Genomic DNA, 19,463 nt, shown 5'->3' with positions numbered 1-19,463 from the left:
CAATTCCTCCAAATAAATTATTTGCTTCAATCAAGCTTTCATATGATAATAAATTGGTCCAAGTTGTGCAAACACAAGCATATATTCCATTGTAGGAAGAAGCATTGCATTACAAAAAGTTGATTTGACAATATTCTATAAAATAATAAATAAATCTTGAATATAATGAATAATAATATTCTGGGCACTAATATATATTCATGATATACCCCTGATTGTCTCGACAATTTAGAGACATGCATGGTATATACATGTATAGAGCACATGTATATTCTTTTCTTTTTTTTTAAAAAAAAAAGACATTCATAGTCGCAGACTTCCTTGATGAGACAAGAAATCCAATGAATAAAATTTCCACAACTGCTGCAAATCCTTGATGAGAAGTTGGCAGAAAGGATTGATAATAAGGGACCATCCAATCCAAGTCACTTCTTATTTTCAACTGAAATTGGAATACAAGAGCTTCAAGGTTGTTTATCAAAAAAAAAAAAAAAACAATAGCTTCAAGGTTTGCAGATGCACAACAGTATCGGTTGCTTGTCATCCAATCAGAACCAAAAATAGATTTCATTTTGACTCGCAACTTGCTGCTTACAGTATCATAGGTTGGAATGTTAATAACTGCAGACCACACAAAAACAAAATGAATATCATCAGAGAAAGTACCATCAATAACAGAGTATTCTTACAAATACCATCTCCATAAGTTGCCATAGTGAGAGGGGAGGTGAGTAGTTTTCAGGCTATTGAAGCGATATTCTCCACTGAAACCTTATCCACGGTCTCAAGAAAATGCTCAATTGGTTTCCTGATATAGAAAACATTTGCATAAATAAACACAAAATATACCACATTATACTGACTTGAGATATTACAAACATTACAGGAGCTTTCCATTTCAAAGCATAGGTTGCTAATTTAGAAAATCTCATAACTGAAAAAATGTACTTCTCACATTAATAAAAAAAAACATGAAAATCAAGTTTTTGCACCGGATTTTTAAAATCTAAACTGGCCGGTAGGACTGTAAACCGCAATTAAGGTTAAACCATTTCGGGCCTTCTAAAACGCTGGTCTGTGACAACCCGAATGACCTAGCTGGGTTTTAATCAACTGGCCATAGATCTTAGGCAAAACTTTTTTTTTCCAATTTTCAATGAAGAAACGAACTTACAACTTAAAACTTAAAATGTCAAAACCTAAAACTAAAACCAGCTCTCTTCTTACTCGCCCCCAAATAAAGGTTTGAACTCTGAAACCCTAAGTTGAGTCCCAAGTCATGTCCCCATCGTCAATCAGAAAAGATTGAAGTTGAATCCCTAAAAGTCATATGTCTTCTTGCATCTCCGAGAGCCTGAACTCAGAGACCATGATCCACACTTGAGTGCCATCAGATCCACAACAGTACAACAGACAGTAGAGAATCACAACTAAATTTTTTGGTGAATGGAGCGAACTTGAGTGGAAAGCATGACGATGTTGAGATTGAAGCATCTACACGAGTGAGCAGTTACTGAAGCAGAAGGTATTAGAAAGAAAAAGATGAGGAGTAGTGGAGATATTGAGGATGTTTAGTGGAGAGAGTCGTTGGAATCATGACGAGATCTAAAACTGATTTTATTATGTGTCTATACAGATATCTGCCCTTCTTTCTCCCAATCTTCCTGCATTGATCTCAACTATCCAACGGCCGACCCGTAAGCCTTTTTTCAGGCCATAGCCCCAGTTGAGGTTTAAACACTGTTTTGCACCAATCAGCAGCTCGCAGAAACTCCAATGACATTAGCACTATAACAACAAACTTAGAATCGACATACAAAAATAAAAGGCAGTGAACAATGGAATAGGTAGGGCATGACAAACGTCGCAGGTGAACATGCCACACAAACAAGGTGGATCCCATTCCCAGTTAAGTAATAAGCATCGAAGACATGGGAAGACCAATATAGAAGATAAAGTATCCAAATATGGAGTTTCCATAACATCACTGTCAACGGCTTCAAGAAATCTCACTTTCCATGACCAAAGAAGCAAGAAAAAGGGCAAGATTTGATTATTTGGTCTCCATGTAACTTGTTTATCATGAGTTCATGAATAAGAGACTACCTAGTACCTAACGACGCACAAAAGAAGATCCAGATTATGCTTTGGAGAAAAAAAATATTTATCAAGGGCTTAGCCAATGGAAATATGGAAACATCATGATCTGTAGCCCTTATGGCACCAGAGAAAGAGTCAGGACTCAGATCATACCTCACGTCAATGCACCACAACACCCAGCAGAGTGAATTGCCTACAAAAAGCAAGCTGGGTGGATTGTTGGAAGCTTCACTGATTTCATTTTTCATCTTTTGAAGCTGCACAAATAGAGTGTCATTTCTGTATAACCAAAGTTCTATTGCAAGAGAACATTAGCAGATGCATGGAAAAATCATGGAAAGATACCTGTTCATTGACCTCCAAACCAAGAAAGCAAGGTTTATAACAGAATCAACCAGCACCTCTACCATTTCAGGTACATAAGTCTTCAGAGAATCATAAGTGTATCCCAACTGCCTGCTTGATGCTGAGGCAGATACGTGTGCACCAATTGCCTCTACTTCATGCGCAACAGGAGGTGGCTTCGATTTCTTGTGCTATTGAAGGCCATGCGCTCCAGGAGATGTCTAGGCTCTAGCCCCAAAAGTGTCAGGTGATACATAGAATGAACCACAGTCGACATATAACCCAACTGATGCTACGGGATTCTGATGGGCAACACAATCAAAATAACTTCTCAATAGTTTGAAACTTTAACCCTTCCATTACTTCCTTGATTCCATAAACAATACACACATACCACTGAAGTTTCTGAGACAATTTTGACACCATTTGGAAGAGTTGTGACTTTGGTTTTGCTTGGTTCAATATAATCCGGCAACACAGACGGGGTCAACACCTGCAAGAGGGAAATTTAGATGCCCCACTAAGCCGGGTAAAGAAACCACAAAAAGAAGATCACTTCACAGTTCACAGCAATGGCACTTGAACTTATAAATCTTGCAGTTGCTCTGTTCCACATGCGGCCCAAAACCAGTTTTATTTCAGAAATATTGCATTTCCATATAATACCAAAATTCCAGAATCCAGATACATTTATAAATTTTAAAAAGAAGAAGCAAAACTCAGCTAACCACACGATGTCAAGGGAACATCGTGAAGACACCTCGTATAAGCACTAGTTTCAACTTTCAAATATGTTACCCGAATGAATATTTGGTTGCTCAATGCATCAGTCTAGCTGAAACAAAATTCCAAATACAAAAACCCTAGAAACAATTTCAAAGTTAAATACAAAACTTCACATTCCAAAAAGGCAAAAAATATCAAAATTCATTTACAATCCAGTTTTAAGGAAACATGTGAACACTAGGAATCCATATTTATCTTTTCTAGCAAGACGCAAACAAAAAGAATTAACTCAATCAGTTTCTATTACGACCATTGAAGTACATCACTATCTTTGCGATATAAGCGCCACATTCCATCACAATTATCATAAAATTTTCTCATATGTTGCAGGCAACAAACCAAAACCAAGCATATCCAACAAACATAACTTTTTTCTGCAACTGAACTATGATCAGATCCAACGACTAATAGAATGCGTTACCAATGATTTAACAGACAAAAAATTTCTATTCAAACAAGTATATCAGATATTTGGCAACGAGATCCAATGTGTAGGGAACGAAGTTAAGATCACCTGAGAAGGAGACGGGGACGATACTAACCTTGAGAGCCTGAATGCGAGAAGCAGAGGTTCTGTACATGGTGGCTGATGGTCGCTGTAAAACCGTAGAGGATTCACTGTCTCGAGCTTTAGCGGCTGTTGCGTGGGAGACTTGCTGAAGAGGGTTACTCCATTAATCACCGGCGTATTGGGTGGGTATTTTCGGGAGTTTTAGACTTTAGAGTGGTGGGCCGGTGGCCGTCCAATGTGGGTTAGGAAAAACCTTGCGAGGTCACCTAGGCACGTGCGACATTTGATTAATTTAATTATGTGGGAATATTTAAGAATAATTAAATAAACATTAGAGAACATACAAGACAAAATTACTTTAGTAAAATTATAGATATGAAATTTAAGGTGATATTTTTTTTAGAAGAGAATTTACGGTGATATAAAAATTAATTTAAAGATTTTTATTGATATAATAATTTTAGGGCCTTTTGGGTATTGATTATTTCATTGAAATTATATACCATTCCCATTTTTAGTCTATGCAATTTGCATAAACAAATACATCACCCTTCAATGTTTATTCCAAGATTCCCATTAGTGCATCAAATAATATGACCATTTTTCGTTTTTATTTTACATTAATCACATCCCAATTAATTTTCAAATATCTTGTTCTCTCATCAAGCTCTCAATGTCACATTTGCAATTTCAAGAAACATGTTATCTCATATTATGTGGAATAAGCTCTATGTTACTACATACATCTTGTGTGTTCCCGACCTCCCACTATGAGAGCCTTATGCACAAGATTGACAAGATTTGTTTACCTTTACAAACGAGTATGTTGTTCAGTGATAGGGTTGTAGGGTGCAATCTAGAGGTCAGAAGTTCAATTTCAGAAAACAGTCTCTTCATCTATTATGTGGGGTATGATTGCGTACATTATGCATGTCTCCAATTCCGTCCATTGTAGAAATCTTGTGCATGGAAACTGTTTATCCACCCAACAAGTGCTTAAGATTTAACAAACTATTTTATTGTCTAATTGAACCGTGTTGATGCTAAAAGGGAAAGGGCACGTTATGAATAAATATCCCTATTTGGAGCAATAAAAGGGAAAGGGCATGTTATGAACAATACTAAGAGTGTGCTTGGATTGAGGGATTTGGAGGGGAGGGAAGAGAAGGGAAAGAGAGTTTCCTTTCAATTCCCTTGTTTGGATAGTTTATAAAAAAATTGAGGGGAGAGATTTGAGGGGATTTGGAGGGAATATTTCATTAAATTTTTGTCAAAATTCTTTCCTCCCAAAATGGAGTCATTTGGAGGGGAGAGATTACTAATTAAGTTACTTATAAGTTTAAAACCTATTTTACCCTTGGACATAACACTTAAACATAAAAAATAAGGATAAACTAGTAAATCAAACTACTTTTCTTTTCTTTCTTTTTTTTATCTATCCAAACATGAGAAAGAGAAATGTATTTTCCCTTCCATTCTCTTCCATCCCTTTCCCTTCCCCCAAATCCCTCAACCCAAACACACTCTAAAGGTATCAAATATAATAATTAATCCTAATTAAGTTGATGTTATTCCTTTAATAATAATGATAATGATAATGACCGAGAATATATTCCTCAACATTAGGCAACTTGCATAGTCCAGCAGAAGAGCTAAGTATAGAGAATATTGAAGACCCAACATGTCACTAATACTCAGCACAAGAATGTTGCAGAGCAAATAGGGAAGAAAGAATAACACATTGTTGACAACGAACATACATATACATATACATATACATACATATATATATATATATATAACAAGTACTAGTGGGCATTGTAGTTGCTTCAATATCATCAACAACACTGATTACCGTTTTGAATCTGCATAAGAATGATAAAACAAAAGACTATATACCCCATTGTGGATAAGGAACCTTCGTTTCGTTAACAAAATAACTTCCTTTTGTCCTACTTGTTCTACAGAAGATGCTATTCTCTGTAATATTCACCTCCTCTGATTCTGCTGACGTTCTTGCATCAATTCCTTTACCATGTATATATGTATAGACTGGCGAAAGCTCGATCCGCTGAGTTCATCGCCAATGGTTGCAACATTAATGGTGGTGATGCCAACGGTAGCAAGTAATGGGCGATCGCGAGGATTTTGTTGCCAGCCTCTTCTCTACAGAGGGCCGAGAAATTCATGGGGTGAGTACTGTAAATGTCAAGAGATCATTGAATTCTTTACAATTGGAATATTAATCAGTACTGGTGATTACCAAACGTGTGATATCTGCAGGGTTTCCGAAGAAATTGATTTTGTCAAGAACATTGATTTCTTCGCCATCGTTGTCGATCCAGAGCGGAGGTAATTTGAAGCAGTTTGTGTCTCCAAATGTGTCATCACAGAGCCTGGCAATTGAACTTCTTGATGCATGGGATGATGAGTATAATGGGGTGGTGGTTGATACCAACAGCTTGCCATCTAGTGCTAATGCTTTTGCATCTGCTCTTCAGGCTTCTCTGTGCAACTGGAAGTTGAAGGTTTGATTCAAATGCACACAATGCCATTCAATACTAGGCCAAAATGGGAGAAACAAAGATTTCTACATGAATATGTTGTATGTGACTGTATGTATATGATGCAGGGGAAGAAGGGGATATGGCTAAAGATACTAGAAGACCAAGCTGATCTTGTCCCAATTGCAATTCAGGTCATAAAATGAATACTGCCTTGTCCCAAATTTCATGTCCACCTTCGTCAATGATTATTTTCATGAGTCCAAACACATTGAAGATATTGTCCGCTCTAGGCCATGGGCCTGCACGGATTGATACTTAGATTCAGCAAACATGTTCACTCGGCTGAGTTTTGTTAGACCGATGTGGAATCTCTAGTTCGCTTATTTGGATTTCATTTGATCACGGTTTTTGGTTTCTCTCAGGAGGGTTTTCGTTACCACCATGCGGAACCCGGATATGTGATGCTAACGTGCTGGATTCCTGCTGAGCCTTGCATGCTTCCTGCAAGTCCTTCTCATCAAATTGGTGTGGGAGGATTTGTTATCAATGACAAAAGAGAGGTTACAATTATATTTTTATTTTTTCAATTTACACATATTTATAAACCCAGTACGAATGCATATTCTAATTTGAATTTGGGAATTGTGGCAATGTTTAGGTACTAGTTGTGAAAGAAAAATGTTCTTGCAGTTGCTCTGGTGTTTGGAAATTGCCTACTGGATATATTAACAAGGTGATTAATTAATTAATTATGTGTTCCATACACAGTTATTTTGTACAATCCCAACTTTGATTTCTCTCTGTAATTAATCTACTCTGCTTCATGTATACAGTCTGAAGATATATTCTCAGGAGTCGTAAGAGAAGTGAAAGAAGAAACTGGTGTAAGACCATGTATATATATATATATGTCTTAATTTGTTGTATATGCACTATTATTATTATAATTGTGGACTGATTGCTTTAATTTTGGCTCTATTTTCACCCAGGTTGACACAATTTTCCTGGAAATGGTTGCTTTCAGGTAACGGTCAATTTTTTTTTAAAAAAAATTATGCAATATTTGTTTTAATGAATTAATATTTTGACTATAAATTTGTCTTAATTAATTATAAAAAACAATTTTGGTGCAATTCAATAGGCATGTACATCAGGTGGCTCTGGATAAATCGGATTTGCTCTTTGTGTGCATGCTTAAGCCATTATCTTTTGAGATCACCATTGATGAGGAGGAAATTCAAGCTGCTAAGGTGGTCATTAATTAAATACTCAATTTTTCTAAATTAATTGAAAAATTAATTCATCTTAATTTGTTTATTTCTTCTTCTTCTTCTTTTTTTTTTCAAATTCAGTGGATGCCTCTGGATGAATTTATTGGACAAAAATTTTATGAAGACGATCCAATGTCGGAAAGGGTCATCGATGTTTGTATTGCAGCATATCAAGAACATTACAATGGCTTCACTGCTCATCAGCTGGTCTCAAAATTTGATGGGAAAATGTGTTACTTGTACTATGATTCTACAAACAATGTTTAATCCCTCCCCCCATAGATATATATATACACACACAGAGCTTCACTCATGTGAAATGTATTTCAATAGCTTTGGTATATTCGATATGAATATAAACTCGTGACATAGAAGCGACCATAAGAATATTATTTTCAGCGAGAATCAAACTCATGACACATAGAAATTCATAACTACGTTATCACCAAAATGGTTATTATAATGTTACTGCATATGCATCGACATCTAAATGCTTAAAGAGGGTGCAAATTACATAATTATTCTTGTTCTTCCATTCTTTCTATTCTCTTCACCTTATATCTTTATTTCCTCTTACTAATAAACATCACGTGACCCCTGTGACTTTGCACATGTTGAGTCTGCCCACTCTTACCATGGGTGAAGATCGATGATACCAAAAATCACCATCCAATAATATAACAATACGTGGCACCAAAATTTTGTAATGATATATTCTTGAAGCTCCGAACAAGTTCCCACCAACCTACCGACTAAGTTACGGGTGGCGGGGACATGCTGTATTTTTATTACAGCAGGTTCCGCTGTAATATAATTTTAAGTCAACAAAAAATTTTATTTTTATTTTTAAAAATAATAAATGTGTAGTATTCTTCCTAACGAATCCAATGGTATATTTTTTGTTTGAAACAAAAATCATATTAAACATGAAAAATACATGATAATTTTAGATCGTCGGATATAAGCACAAAACATTCGATGTCTCGATCGTGATGAATTTGATTTTTGTTCCGAACAAAAAATATGTCGTTAAATTCGTTAGACCGAATACTACACATTTACGATTTTTAAAAATTAAATAAAAAAATTTTTGTGCTCCAAAAGAGTTACAGTGGATCTGTTGTAATTTTTACTACAACCGACCTTCGGCACCAGTTACGGTCTAAATAGTGAACCGAGCAAACGATACCCAAGGAGTCATTTGACAGTACACCCGAGCAGGGTGGCCCAAGACTCGGAAAATTAGAACGCGGAAAGAACATTCTTTTGACTAGCGATGGTCGAGAATTTTCTAGCGCAGAATGGGCACATAGTAACCATGTGGGCCTGGGACACGTCACATAATGCCAATCAATGATAATATTTATACTTTTCTAGAAGACCAAAATAATATATAATATGTGTTTTTATTCCACGTAAACTAATCAAAGAACTTGAATTAAAAAAAAGGGTCAAAGTTGGATTATTCTGCCAATTTACTCAGCCTGTTAAATTTGGACCCAAACTAACTTATAACAAAATCAATATTATTAATTTATTTTTTTTAAAAAAACGTTCATCAATATTTTAAAGAATAAGAGCTTCATGCATGAATCATCACATCAGAACCAAGCTGTTGTGAATTGTTCAGATATAAAATTGTTAAAGTGAAATATTAAATTAAAAAAAATATTATGATTGGGCCATTAATGAGACACCCAATAATAACGAATGGGCTGTCCGGACCCCAATTGATGTCATGACCCATGCGATCTCCACGTGTCATTGTTATATTCAGATCCAAAAACATAAACAAACCCGACCCGAGAAACCCACGGCAGGAGCGTCAAAAAGTCTAACTTAACGAACCAATCAAGGCTTTCAAGAAAGGCACCACAGTCAATCAATTATCAATCCCCAGAAAAAGGAAAACCAAAATGGAATCAGAAAAACCACCAAAGCGAACCAGTTGTTTAGCCGCCTGTTTGAGTTATCGCACCCACACCCATCATCGTTGTTATTTCTCGGGCTGTGGTCAAACGAGTATCCTATAAAGATGGGGGCTCTCTGTCTCCATTCCTGCAAGCTCGCCTTTCTCTGTCGTTGAATGGACAAAACTTCAATCTCGTCTTTGAATTCGCATTTTCTCAATCCATCCGTACGTGGTATTTCCAGGAAATATAGTGCTGTCAGTTTCACTTCTTCAGGTTCTAGATCGGTGCCTGGTTCGAGAATCGGATCTCCAACTCGTGCGATGGCTTCAACTAACATCAACCCCTCCGATATGAAGATCGTCACCGGTGAAGCTGGTTATGTTCTTGAAGATGTTCCTCATTTGCGGGATTATATACCTGATCTTCCTGTACGTCTCTTTCTCTATCTATATATCATATATGTACAGTGTTTGCGTACCTCTGTATTGTGCATATTGATCGATTATTCATTGATGGTGAGAATTTGGACTTTGGAGGGAAAAGAAACGGTGTTAAGCCTGCTTTCCAAGATTATTTTTAAGCTAAACTTTAGCTTATGGACCTTTTAGCTTCCCTAAGATAACCATCGAAGACAGGATCCTGGTTGTTCTTCTTCTAGATTTCATTTGATGCGGTTTCTGATGAATTGAAGCAGCTGTGATGATTGATTCTCTTTATCATGTAGGCTTTTGTTGTATATTGTATGCATCTTCTTTTTATTTTGTTGTTTTCCTCTTCCACGCTTATTCTTGCTTTGTTTGATTGATTGGCCCTTGGTAGGGGGATTTTGGATTAATTGTCACTTGCTATTACTCAAATGCTTTCTTAGCAATTTTCAATTTGTCATTTTCTTATGTAAATATGTTCATGTTTTTGTCCCATCTGTGTCTGGCAGACCTATCCTAATCCGCTGCAACACAATCCTGCATACTCAGTTGTTAAGTGAGTTTGGTTTGCTTCTCTCCTCTTGAACATATTTTTTATCGTTTTCCTTCTTCTTTTTTTGTAAAAATATTTCTAATGCTTTAGAGTTGTTATGTTATTCATAGAGTTATCATTGGTCAAAGTTTTCTTGTTTCTGTTTTTACAGGCAGTACTTTGTCGACATGGATGACTCTGTTCCGCAAAAAGTAAGTATGTCTCTGTGGCAAATTTTCATTTTTGTATGTGTACTTTCTCTACATTCTTTTCTTCGTGTGTCATTGGTCAGGTTATATGACAGAGTAGTTCATTATTGAGAATATAATTCACTTGAAAGGCTTTTTAGATATTTATTCTAACAGTAATTTGCAGTTTGCCTCCGAACAGGCACTTCGATAATAATGCTATTAATGACCAAATTTAAATTTTTATACTGTCCGTGCTGGCATTGCTGAGATCTTTCATGGTTTATCAATTATAGCTTTGCTTTAAATTAAGTTTGTCAATGCGACTGATGTGTTTTTTTTTTATAAAGGGTGCATTGTTTTGGGTTGGAAGTGGCAGGGTTTATGGGCTGTCTAAGAGATTAGTTGGATCTCCTAAAATTTGATGTATTTCTGTCTTTTTATTTCAGATTGTCGTGCACAAGGATACCGCAAGAGGCATACATTTCCGACGTGCTGGACCCCGTCAAAAGGTATGTTTCTTAGTGCCTGCCTATGCAATAGGTAATGTAATGATGAGGGGTTATGTGATATTTGGTAACTATCTGTTGGATGTTTGGCAGGTTTATTTTGAGTCAGATGAAGTCCATGCTTGTATTGTGACATGTGGAGGTTTATGCCCTGGACTCAATACAGTTATCAGAGAACTTGTGTGTGGCTTATACCACATGTATGGCGTGAAGAGAGTCCTTGGAATAGATGTAAGCACTTAGTAGTCTATTCATACTTTGTTTACATCATGATCTTTATATTCCTCATTCTATATATGTGTGTTCTTACAATTTTTTTCCTTCTCCTGAATTAAATTGCAGCCTTCTTGGACTGATTTTATGGTACTTATCAATGTTAAGTAGAGTTCCTAGATGATCAATTAGAGATATTTATGCAGTGTCTTGTGACATAAACTGCATATGTATCTGGTTTCTGTGTTTTTCGTTTTCTCAAAGTTTTTAATCCTTTTCCCAATTGAGTTAAAGCATTTTATACTAATTTATGTGAATTTCTCAGTTTCAAGTGAGTTCCTTGAGAACAGTTTGAAATATAATTCAAGGAATTACTTGCAAAAGAGTGTTTGCCCCCCTTCCCATACTTATGCATTGTTGTGTACTAAAATATATGTTTGTTTTCTCATTTGCAACTTTTATTTATGTTGTCTACTTCCCCCTCAATCATCTTTACTGTTCTACAGAAAGCTTTTCCAATGTAATATAACTCAGTGATATATCAACAAAATAATTTTGGTCTGCATAACTGATGTCATTGTTAACTTATGAGGCAATTTTCTTTGTAGGGAGGATACAGAGGCTTTTATGCTCGAAATACAATTCCTTTGACCCCGAAGGTTGTCAATGATATCCATAAACGTGGTGGAACCATCTTGGGGACATCCCGTGGTGGCCATGATACCACAAAGATAGTTGACAGCATTCAAGATCGAGGAATCAATCAGGTTTGTGGAGATGCCGTTTGTTTGACACTAGAATATGCATGCCTTGCAAATGAACCAATGTTGATTCTATGTTTTGTTGCTGCTCAGGTTTATATAATTGGAGGAGATGGAACACAGAAAGGGGCATCTGTGATTTTTGAGGTAATCCAATTTTGTTCAAGTAACTTCTGCAATTGAATTTATAAGTTCTTTTTGTTTCTTTCATGATCTCTAATTGTGATATGTCTTTAGCATTACTTTGTTCTTTAAAATCCTACAAGTGGTGATTATCATTTTATTTTCCTGAAAATTTCGAATCTTCAATTGTGCAGGAAGTCAGGAGACGCGGTCTTAAAGTTGCGGTTGTTGGGATCCCGAAGACCATCGATAATGACATTCCAGTTGAGTTAAATACCCCTTTTTATAGGAGAAACACAGCTAATAACTAAACATAGCACCATAAAGCTATTGCACAAACTTGAATTCTATTTGCATGGCAGGTAATTGACAGGTCATTCGGCTTCGACACTGCAGTAGAGGAGGCTCAGCGTGCTATCAATGCAGCACATGTGGAAGCTGAAAGTATTGAGAATGGTATTGGGTTTGTAAAGTTGATGGGTCGCTACAGTGGTAAGCTCTTATCTACATATTTACCTTAAAAGTCTTTAGTCTTCATTTCCTTTCAACTTCCATTTGTACTGGATTATGTACAGGCATTAAGTGTAGGCTTACCACTTACCTTTAAGTCAAGTCAGCAAAGTGTTTGATTTTAGCTCCTCGTAGTTGGATTCACAATCTCCTTCTCACTGTGTTGCCACTTGCCATCTGAAATAATAGCTTACGGTTGTATTACCATGAATTCTCTTGCAAGCTCTACCTATGTTTTTCTTAGCCTTTATAAAATTTTTATTGGTATACCAAATTGCCTGAATATGTTTTTAGTTGGTTCTGAGTTTAAAGCTATATAACTTGTCAACTGAGATCGTACACAACTGTGCCAATTTTTCATTTCCTGCAATCTCTAAGCATGTTGTCATCAATCTCCAAAGTGAATTATTTACCTTGATGTTTGGCTTGATGTTACTATAAACAAGGTTGGTCTATATTTGAGTAACTTCTTTGTGATTCATACTCAAAATATGGAGGGAGCACTGAAGAACCTGTAGAACTGGTTCTTATAGCATTATCAATTTATAGCTGTCTGATTTCTTGTTAATTTCTGTTACATAACCAGTGGCTTTAAAAGGTAATTGTCATTATAGCTGTAGGTTTCTTTCTTTTCTTGCAATGCCTACATTTATATTTTGAACTGTAAGTTTTGCTTAAAATTGAGACATAAGGCAACCACCCCTTAGATAACCATACCCGAATTGATAACTACATCAAAGCTATGACCATTTTGTCGTCTTGTTGGTGGACTTGAAATTGCTTGGTCTTCTTGTAGACAGATTTTCTTATCACGCCATCCTTGAGTTTCTTTGCTAAACTTTTCTAATCTTTCAAATTAAGTCATTAAAACAGATTGACCTAGTAATCTGAACTGGAATTGGATGCAGGTTTTATTGCGATGCATGCTACTCTTGCAAGCAGAGATGTGGATTGTTGTTTGATTCCTGAATCGCCCTTTTACCTCGAAGGGGATGGTGGACTTTTTGAATTCATTGAGAAGCGGCTCAAAGAAAATGGGCACATGGTTATTGTGATGGCTGAAGGTGCTGGGCAGGAGCTGTTGTCTGAGAGCATGAATTCAATGGCCAAGCAAGATGCTTCAGGAAACAAACTACTTCAAGATGTTGGGCTGTGGATGGCACAGAGGATCAAGGTGATGAATATACTGTGTGCTAGGTTGTCTTCATATGATGGTTAACCCCATTTTTCTTTGACCACTTTGTGCCATGAGTTTGTTTGCTGCTGCCTGCTCATCGTCTTCTCTTTTTCAATGTTTTTTATGCTATAGTTCAATGCATTTTTTGCTTTCTGACTCCATTTTGAAGTTTTTCTGAGGTGGTCATTGACACATCGTTATGTTTTTAGTTATCTTTTTGAGCACTTGCCTCCAGTACGACTTAACGTAGAGCCTGGATAAATAGTCATGGGTACTTTGTTGTTTACATACCTAGAGGGATGCCATCGCATCAGAGTCATCATAAGTTCCACTCATAGGGCCAGACACCTGATTGCTATATGAGTATGTTCTATCAAATTAAAGTTAGCTGCTAAATTAATTGGTATTTTCCCTTTCATTTTGCAGGATTATTTTTCAAAAGAAAAAATGATGACCATAAATCTCAAATACATTGGTTGGTGCTACAGGTTTTCCTGATTAACCTGATAAAACCTTGTCATTTGCTAGTACAACTAACTGTTGCTCTCTTCTGGCAGATCCAACATACATGATTCGTGCAATTCCAGGCAATGCATCTGACAATGTATATTGCACAGTTCTTGCTCAGAGTGCTGTGCATGGAGCTATGGCAGGTTTTACCGGCTATACTAGTGGTCTTGTCAATGGCAGGCAGACTTATATACCATTTTATGTGAGTACATTCTATACGTATAATCCAATTCCTCTCTTTGGCCAATGATACGGAGCTTTCTCCTTCACCGATTATGGTGAAAGTATCAACATGTACGTTAATTGCTTGATGATGTATGCTATCTACGTATCAATGGAAATTGATTGGTGCTTTCAAATGACTGAAAAGGACGCATCGTTTGAAATTAACATTCTGGATTTCCTCTTCCATCCTGTTTTCATGCTTCACAACATTGGATGGCCTAATGTGGGTGAGGGATTCTGTTCCATTTTGTTTGAATGGGTGGGGGTTAGGTTGCGATAACTTACTACTGGACAGGACATATGAACAAACTGCACATTTTCATAATTTGATAAGACATTTTGTATTCATTTCTCTTTCAACACTGAATTAATGGAAACTTAATTTGCAGAGAATCACAGAGAGACAGCATCAAGTGGTGATCACTGATAGGATGTGGGCTAGGCTTCTGTCTTCGACCAATCAGCCAAGCTTTCTGAAGGCAAACGATGTGATCAATGCCAGGAAAGAGGAAGAACCACCAACTCAATTGTTGGACGATGGACGTTGTTTAGACAACAATGTGCTTGACAAAGAGATTAGCCATGTCTGACTGAGATCTGTGCCTCAGTTCTGTGTGGATTGATACTTCCGTTGCCTTAGCACCAATATTTTGGCTAATAGCACTTGCCCCTTCTCCCAGGCCTCCTAGTTCTCCGCGTCCCGGGATCCAATGGTTTGTTTATATTCTTTAGTTTTGAATTAATGAAGTACTTGAACTTCTAGTTCAGTTACTCAATAATGTCATGTACCGAGATAGTCTCAATGGTTGTAATGATAAAGTCTAGAAGCAAAAATTAGGTTTGCTCTATTTCTTGGTTGGAGTTGTCAACGATGAAGTAAGTTGCACTGTTTCTCTTGATCCATGAGTTGTTATCGTTAACAAAGTTTTATGTACGTGAAAAAACATGTAGTTGAGATCTTTTAATTGTTTGCTATTGACAGCAAACAAGAATTGGCATAGAAGTATGTGGATTGCACTCTGTTTACCAGACAGAAGCTGGGTTTTCCAATTATTTTCTACGTCTATTGCCCATGAGGATGGAGGGGAAGGGGAAGTTGGAAGCTTTTTTCTGCTTTCTCTATAAAGTATTACTGATGAATGGGAAATTGGGAATCATGAACAAACTTGTAGCAGACATAAGGGTTGATTACGACAGACGAGGGAGTAGATGCAAGTTCCAGGCAGAGTATTATTATACTAATTCTATTTTTTAAGATGAACCTTATTTGCATGATTTTTTTATAGTGGTGCAACCAGTTTTTCAATTTTAAACAAAAGCATATTTCAAATTTAACAACCAAACAATCTTTTAGGCGAGCTCTGGACAAAATGAATGCACTACACTGCACTGAATTTCAGCTCAAGACTTAATCAAATAATCAACCCATGTGATTTGTGGGTATTGCATGTGGCCCATGAGTTTACCATTATGATAGAGTCCAATAAGTATAATGAGTATAAGGTGAATCTAACTTTATTTTAACAATTGGAATAATTCATTTTCCGCTAACTCAACAAACAATGATGGATAATTTATTTATTTTTTATAATTTTTGATTAAATATGGATTATTATTCATCAATAAAAACACAAATCACAAACCCAAGAAAGACAATTTTATTTCCACATAACCCCTTGAAATCATACAAAAATCTGTACATTGAATTGATAGATGATTATATGATACCCATTTTAAAAACATGATTGAATTGGGCCTTGTTATTCTTCAGGACAGAATGGAGGAAGGGAGGAGATTCTCAAACGAGTATAAAGATCCAATGACTTCGAAAGAATTGAACGAGGAGCCGTACATAAACCTCCCTCGATGTTTCACCATTTGAGCTTTGATGGAAAATACTGCAATGATAACAAATTCACTCATATAAAAAAAGGGGGATAAAAAATACTAAAATTCAGTCGGTTAAAATAAAACATGTAAAACGTGCACCACTTACTTTGTTGATGAGGGACATATAATAGGGTTTCACTTCTTCAACATCAACAAGAACTTTGCTCTTGCTGTACAGGTCATATTTGCTGCACATCACAATCCACAACATTGATTGAGTTTTTAACCACCCAACAATAACCAGCAATTAAGGCAATTTTAAAAGAAAAAAAAGAAGAAGGGTTTGAGGTTAGATACTTGAAAATATGTAGCCACTTGAGATTCTCCTCATCCTCCTTGTTCATTAGGTGTTTGTATGATCCTGCTGTGTGCAATGCTGCAGAGTCAAACCAGCCAAAACATCATGAACATTCATATTTTCTGTATATCGATCGATAGAAACATGGATCGTTGGAAGATAGTTTTGGCGATAATACTTACGATAGAAGGAGTGAAATCGGATGATGAACAATGCAGTTGCTGGTAAGGTTGTTCCATTTTCTTTGGCCACCTACATAGATTTCAAAAACACTAATTAATACCATTTGATATCTTCAAATGGAATTATATGAAGTGATATAAATATAAATGTTGTTATAGCATATATATATATATATATACCAAGTACATGTAATCGTCATGGCCCCAAGAAATCATCACATTTTCCAATCCACACCCTTCTCTGTAAATACCATTCTTGGTGTTGTAAGCAGGATTGCTGTGATCTGGGTTTTCTTTGAAATACTGCAGAACACACCCCAAAAAAAATCTCAGTTTAAATATAAATATATATATCTATGTATGTATGTGTGTATTTATGTATATATATGTGGTTTATATGAATAGACTAAATGAATTTTGTAGGATAAAAATAACAAAAAAAAAACCTTGTGGTGAATGATGGATTCATCAAAAGCACATCCAAGAGGGAATGTGTCTCCTGCGTTGTTAAAATTGATCGTTAATTTACAATTATATTAAAAAATAAAATAACTATAATAATAAATTAATTAATAATACTTACCAACAACTGCCCATTGAGGAAGCCCTCCAAATTGAGGAAGAAGAAGAACTTTTCCAAGATCTGAAGCAGTTAAAAAAATAAAAACAGAACTTAAGAAATCTAAACCAAGTCACAATTAATTAAAAAAATAATATATAAGTGGATAATAGAAGGGTGTATATATATACCATGGATAAGAGCAGTCAAATGAAGCCAGTCTTGGTCAGGATAATCCTTCCTTATGGCCTCTGCTGACTGTAACAAGTGCTGGATTTGAGGCTCATCCAAGTCTGGATCACTGTCATCAACTACATCATTCAACAATTCACAACATTCCCATATACTCATCTCTGCTCTCTCAAATTTTGAATATTCTTCTCTCATCCTCTTCACCTGAAATATATACATACATATATACAATTCAATTTTCCAGTCCATATTTGGAAATTAAATTCCAATTGGTTTATGAAAATTAATTTACTCACGAAATCATATGTTTGGTTAATGTGCTGCAATCTGTAGAATTCCTCAACTGTCTTCTTCCTCTCACTTTCTGCCTCATAGTCCCTATATATATATACATATATTACACATCATATATATTAACACAAATTCCAGTACCCAATATTTATTCATGAAGAAAACAAAAGGGAGTGAGACCTGAATGACTGGCCAAAAGAATTGATTCCTGGGGCATCAAATCCTGTGTTAGTGACAGGTTTTTGGACCTTAAATCCTCCATCCAATACCAACTCTGTGGGATCCTCCTCCATCACTTTCTGGTCCATCATTTGCAAATCTATATATACATACATACATACAGACCCTGATTTTGTCATAACAATCCCAAAAAACTTTATCTCTAATTGAAGAAAAAGAAGAAGAAGAAAGAACTTACCAATATGAGGCTTTTCAATGAGGATAGTCATTTTCTTTGCAGAGAGAGAGAGAGAGAGAGAGAGAGAGAGGAAAGGAGATAATCAAGAGAAGATTACGGATGAAAGTCAAGAAACAGAGAGATAGAGGCGTGAGAGGTACTTTGTTGAGGAATGAGGAAGCGTATTTATAGTTAAATCCAAAAAGTCCTTCCTTGATATTTGGAAGGTTTCAAGTCCTCAACTGAAACATCCATTAAATATCCAACTCCTTAATTAGAAAAAAAAAAAAAAATAAAAAATTTACAGACATATATATACATATATATACACACGAAAGAGTCCAAATATATCCTGACAAAATCTACAAAAGCATTCCACATTTACGGGATGTGAATCTAAATTAGAGTCATTGGAACTAGCTGTCAATTTTATCTTAATTAACCAAAATTGTCAAACCCAAAACAGCCTTCCAATTCAAATAAGATAAAGTTTCCTTCTTTTAATTTTGCCATATTTATCCTATATAAATATATCCAAATTTAGAAGGAAAAAAATGAGTTGGAATTACAGACATTTATCTACTAGCATACCTATCTCTTACCATTTAATTCAAAGGTTTGAATTCCACGTCAGCATCTACTGTACATTCCATTTTTTTTAGTAAATTGAGATTGTTAAGGGATGTAATGTTACAATTTAGTGTCATATAATCCGATAATTAGTCATATATATAATATCCGAATATTACAGTAACTTCAATGAATATTCTCTGTTTTTTTTTCTTATTAAGGACACAAATTTGTTAAAATTGTCATGCAGCCCATGCAAAAAAAAAAAGAAAGAAAAAGAAACTCGATTAAAATCATGACTCAGCTCTGCGTGGGTACACAATACATATGTGCTAATATACAGCAAGGCTCCAAGCCACTGACGCGGCATCTAGTCATTACCAACAAAAGACGTGCTTTTCAATTTTGTTGGGTTGTGAAATCGACGGCCGAGCTGTGATCACTGTATGATGAACACGTCTAAACCGTTGAGATGGGA

General features: G+C 35.8%; 3 protein-coding genes and 1 pseudogene across 3 annotated transcripts; 2 read left to right on the top strand and 2 right to left on the bottom strand.

Annotated features, from left to right (window-relative positions):
- Window positions 1-537: 537 nt before the first annotated feature.
- Window positions 538-3,938, bottom strand: LOC119996411 (annotated as a pseudogene).
- A 1,900-nt stretch (window positions 3,939-5,838) lies between these two features.
- LOC119996637 (nudix hydrolase 8-like) lies at window positions 5,839-7,795 on the top strand. Its single transcript, XM_038843337.1, has 9 exons — window positions 5,839-5,934; window positions 6,026-6,270; window positions 6,375-6,440; window positions 6,672-6,809; window positions 6,908-6,982; window positions 7,083-7,133; window positions 7,239-7,273; window positions 7,391-7,499; window positions 7,602-7,795. The coding sequence occupies exons 1-9, from the start codon at window positions 5,844-5,846 to the stop codon at window positions 7,785-7,787; spliced, it is 996 nt and encodes a 331-aa protein (XP_038699265.1). The 5' UTR covers window positions 5,839-5,843; the 3' UTR covers window positions 7,788-7,795.
- A 1,611-nt stretch (window positions 7,796-9,406) lies between these two features.
- On the top strand, window positions 9,407-15,637 carry LOC119996636 (ATP-dependent 6-phosphofructokinase 3-like). The gene is made up of 13 exons (XM_038843336.1): window positions 9,407-9,861; window positions 10,368-10,414; window positions 10,563-10,602; window positions 11,028-11,090; window positions 11,181-11,318; window positions 11,909-12,067; window positions 12,155-12,208; window positions 12,379-12,447; window positions 12,547-12,676; window positions 13,603-13,868; window positions 14,298-14,346; window positions 14,429-14,583; window positions 14,996-15,637. Exons 1-13 carry the CDS (start codon window positions 9,607-9,609, stop codon window positions 15,194-15,196), a joined length of 1,626 nt encoding a protein of 541 aa, XP_038699264.1. The 5' UTR covers window positions 9,407-9,606; the 3' UTR covers window positions 15,197-15,637.
- A 606-nt stretch (window positions 15,638-16,243) lies between these two features.
- Window positions 16,244-18,552, bottom strand: LOC119997646 (inositol oxygenase 2-like). The gene is made up of 11 exons (XM_038844790.1): window positions 18,437-18,552; window positions 18,199-18,337; window positions 18,024-18,105; window positions 17,727-17,931; window positions 17,560-17,619; window positions 17,423-17,475; window positions 17,157-17,279; window positions 16,977-17,046; window positions 16,794-16,872; window positions 16,603-16,684; window positions 16,244-16,504 (listed from the first exon to the last, which is right to left on the bottom strand). The coding sequence occupies exons 1-11, from the start codon at window positions 18,465-18,467 to the stop codon at window positions 16,478-16,480; spliced, it is 951 nt and encodes a 316-aa protein (XP_038700718.1). The 5' UTR covers window positions 18,468-18,552; the 3' UTR covers window positions 16,244-16,477.
- Between the last annotated feature and the right edge of the window lie 911 nt (window positions 18,553-19,463).

Source organism: Tripterygium wilfordii, chromosome 4, assembly GCF_013401445.1.
Source record: "Tripterygium wilfordii isolate XIE 37 chromosome 4, ASM1340144v1, whole genome shotgun sequence".
NCBI classification, from domain to species: Eukaryota; Viridiplantae; Streptophyta; class Magnoliopsida; order Celastrales; family Celastraceae; genus Tripterygium; species Tripterygium wilfordii.
Note: the sequence above shows the minus strand (reverse complement) of the source record. Positions and strands in the feature narration are given on the sequence as shown.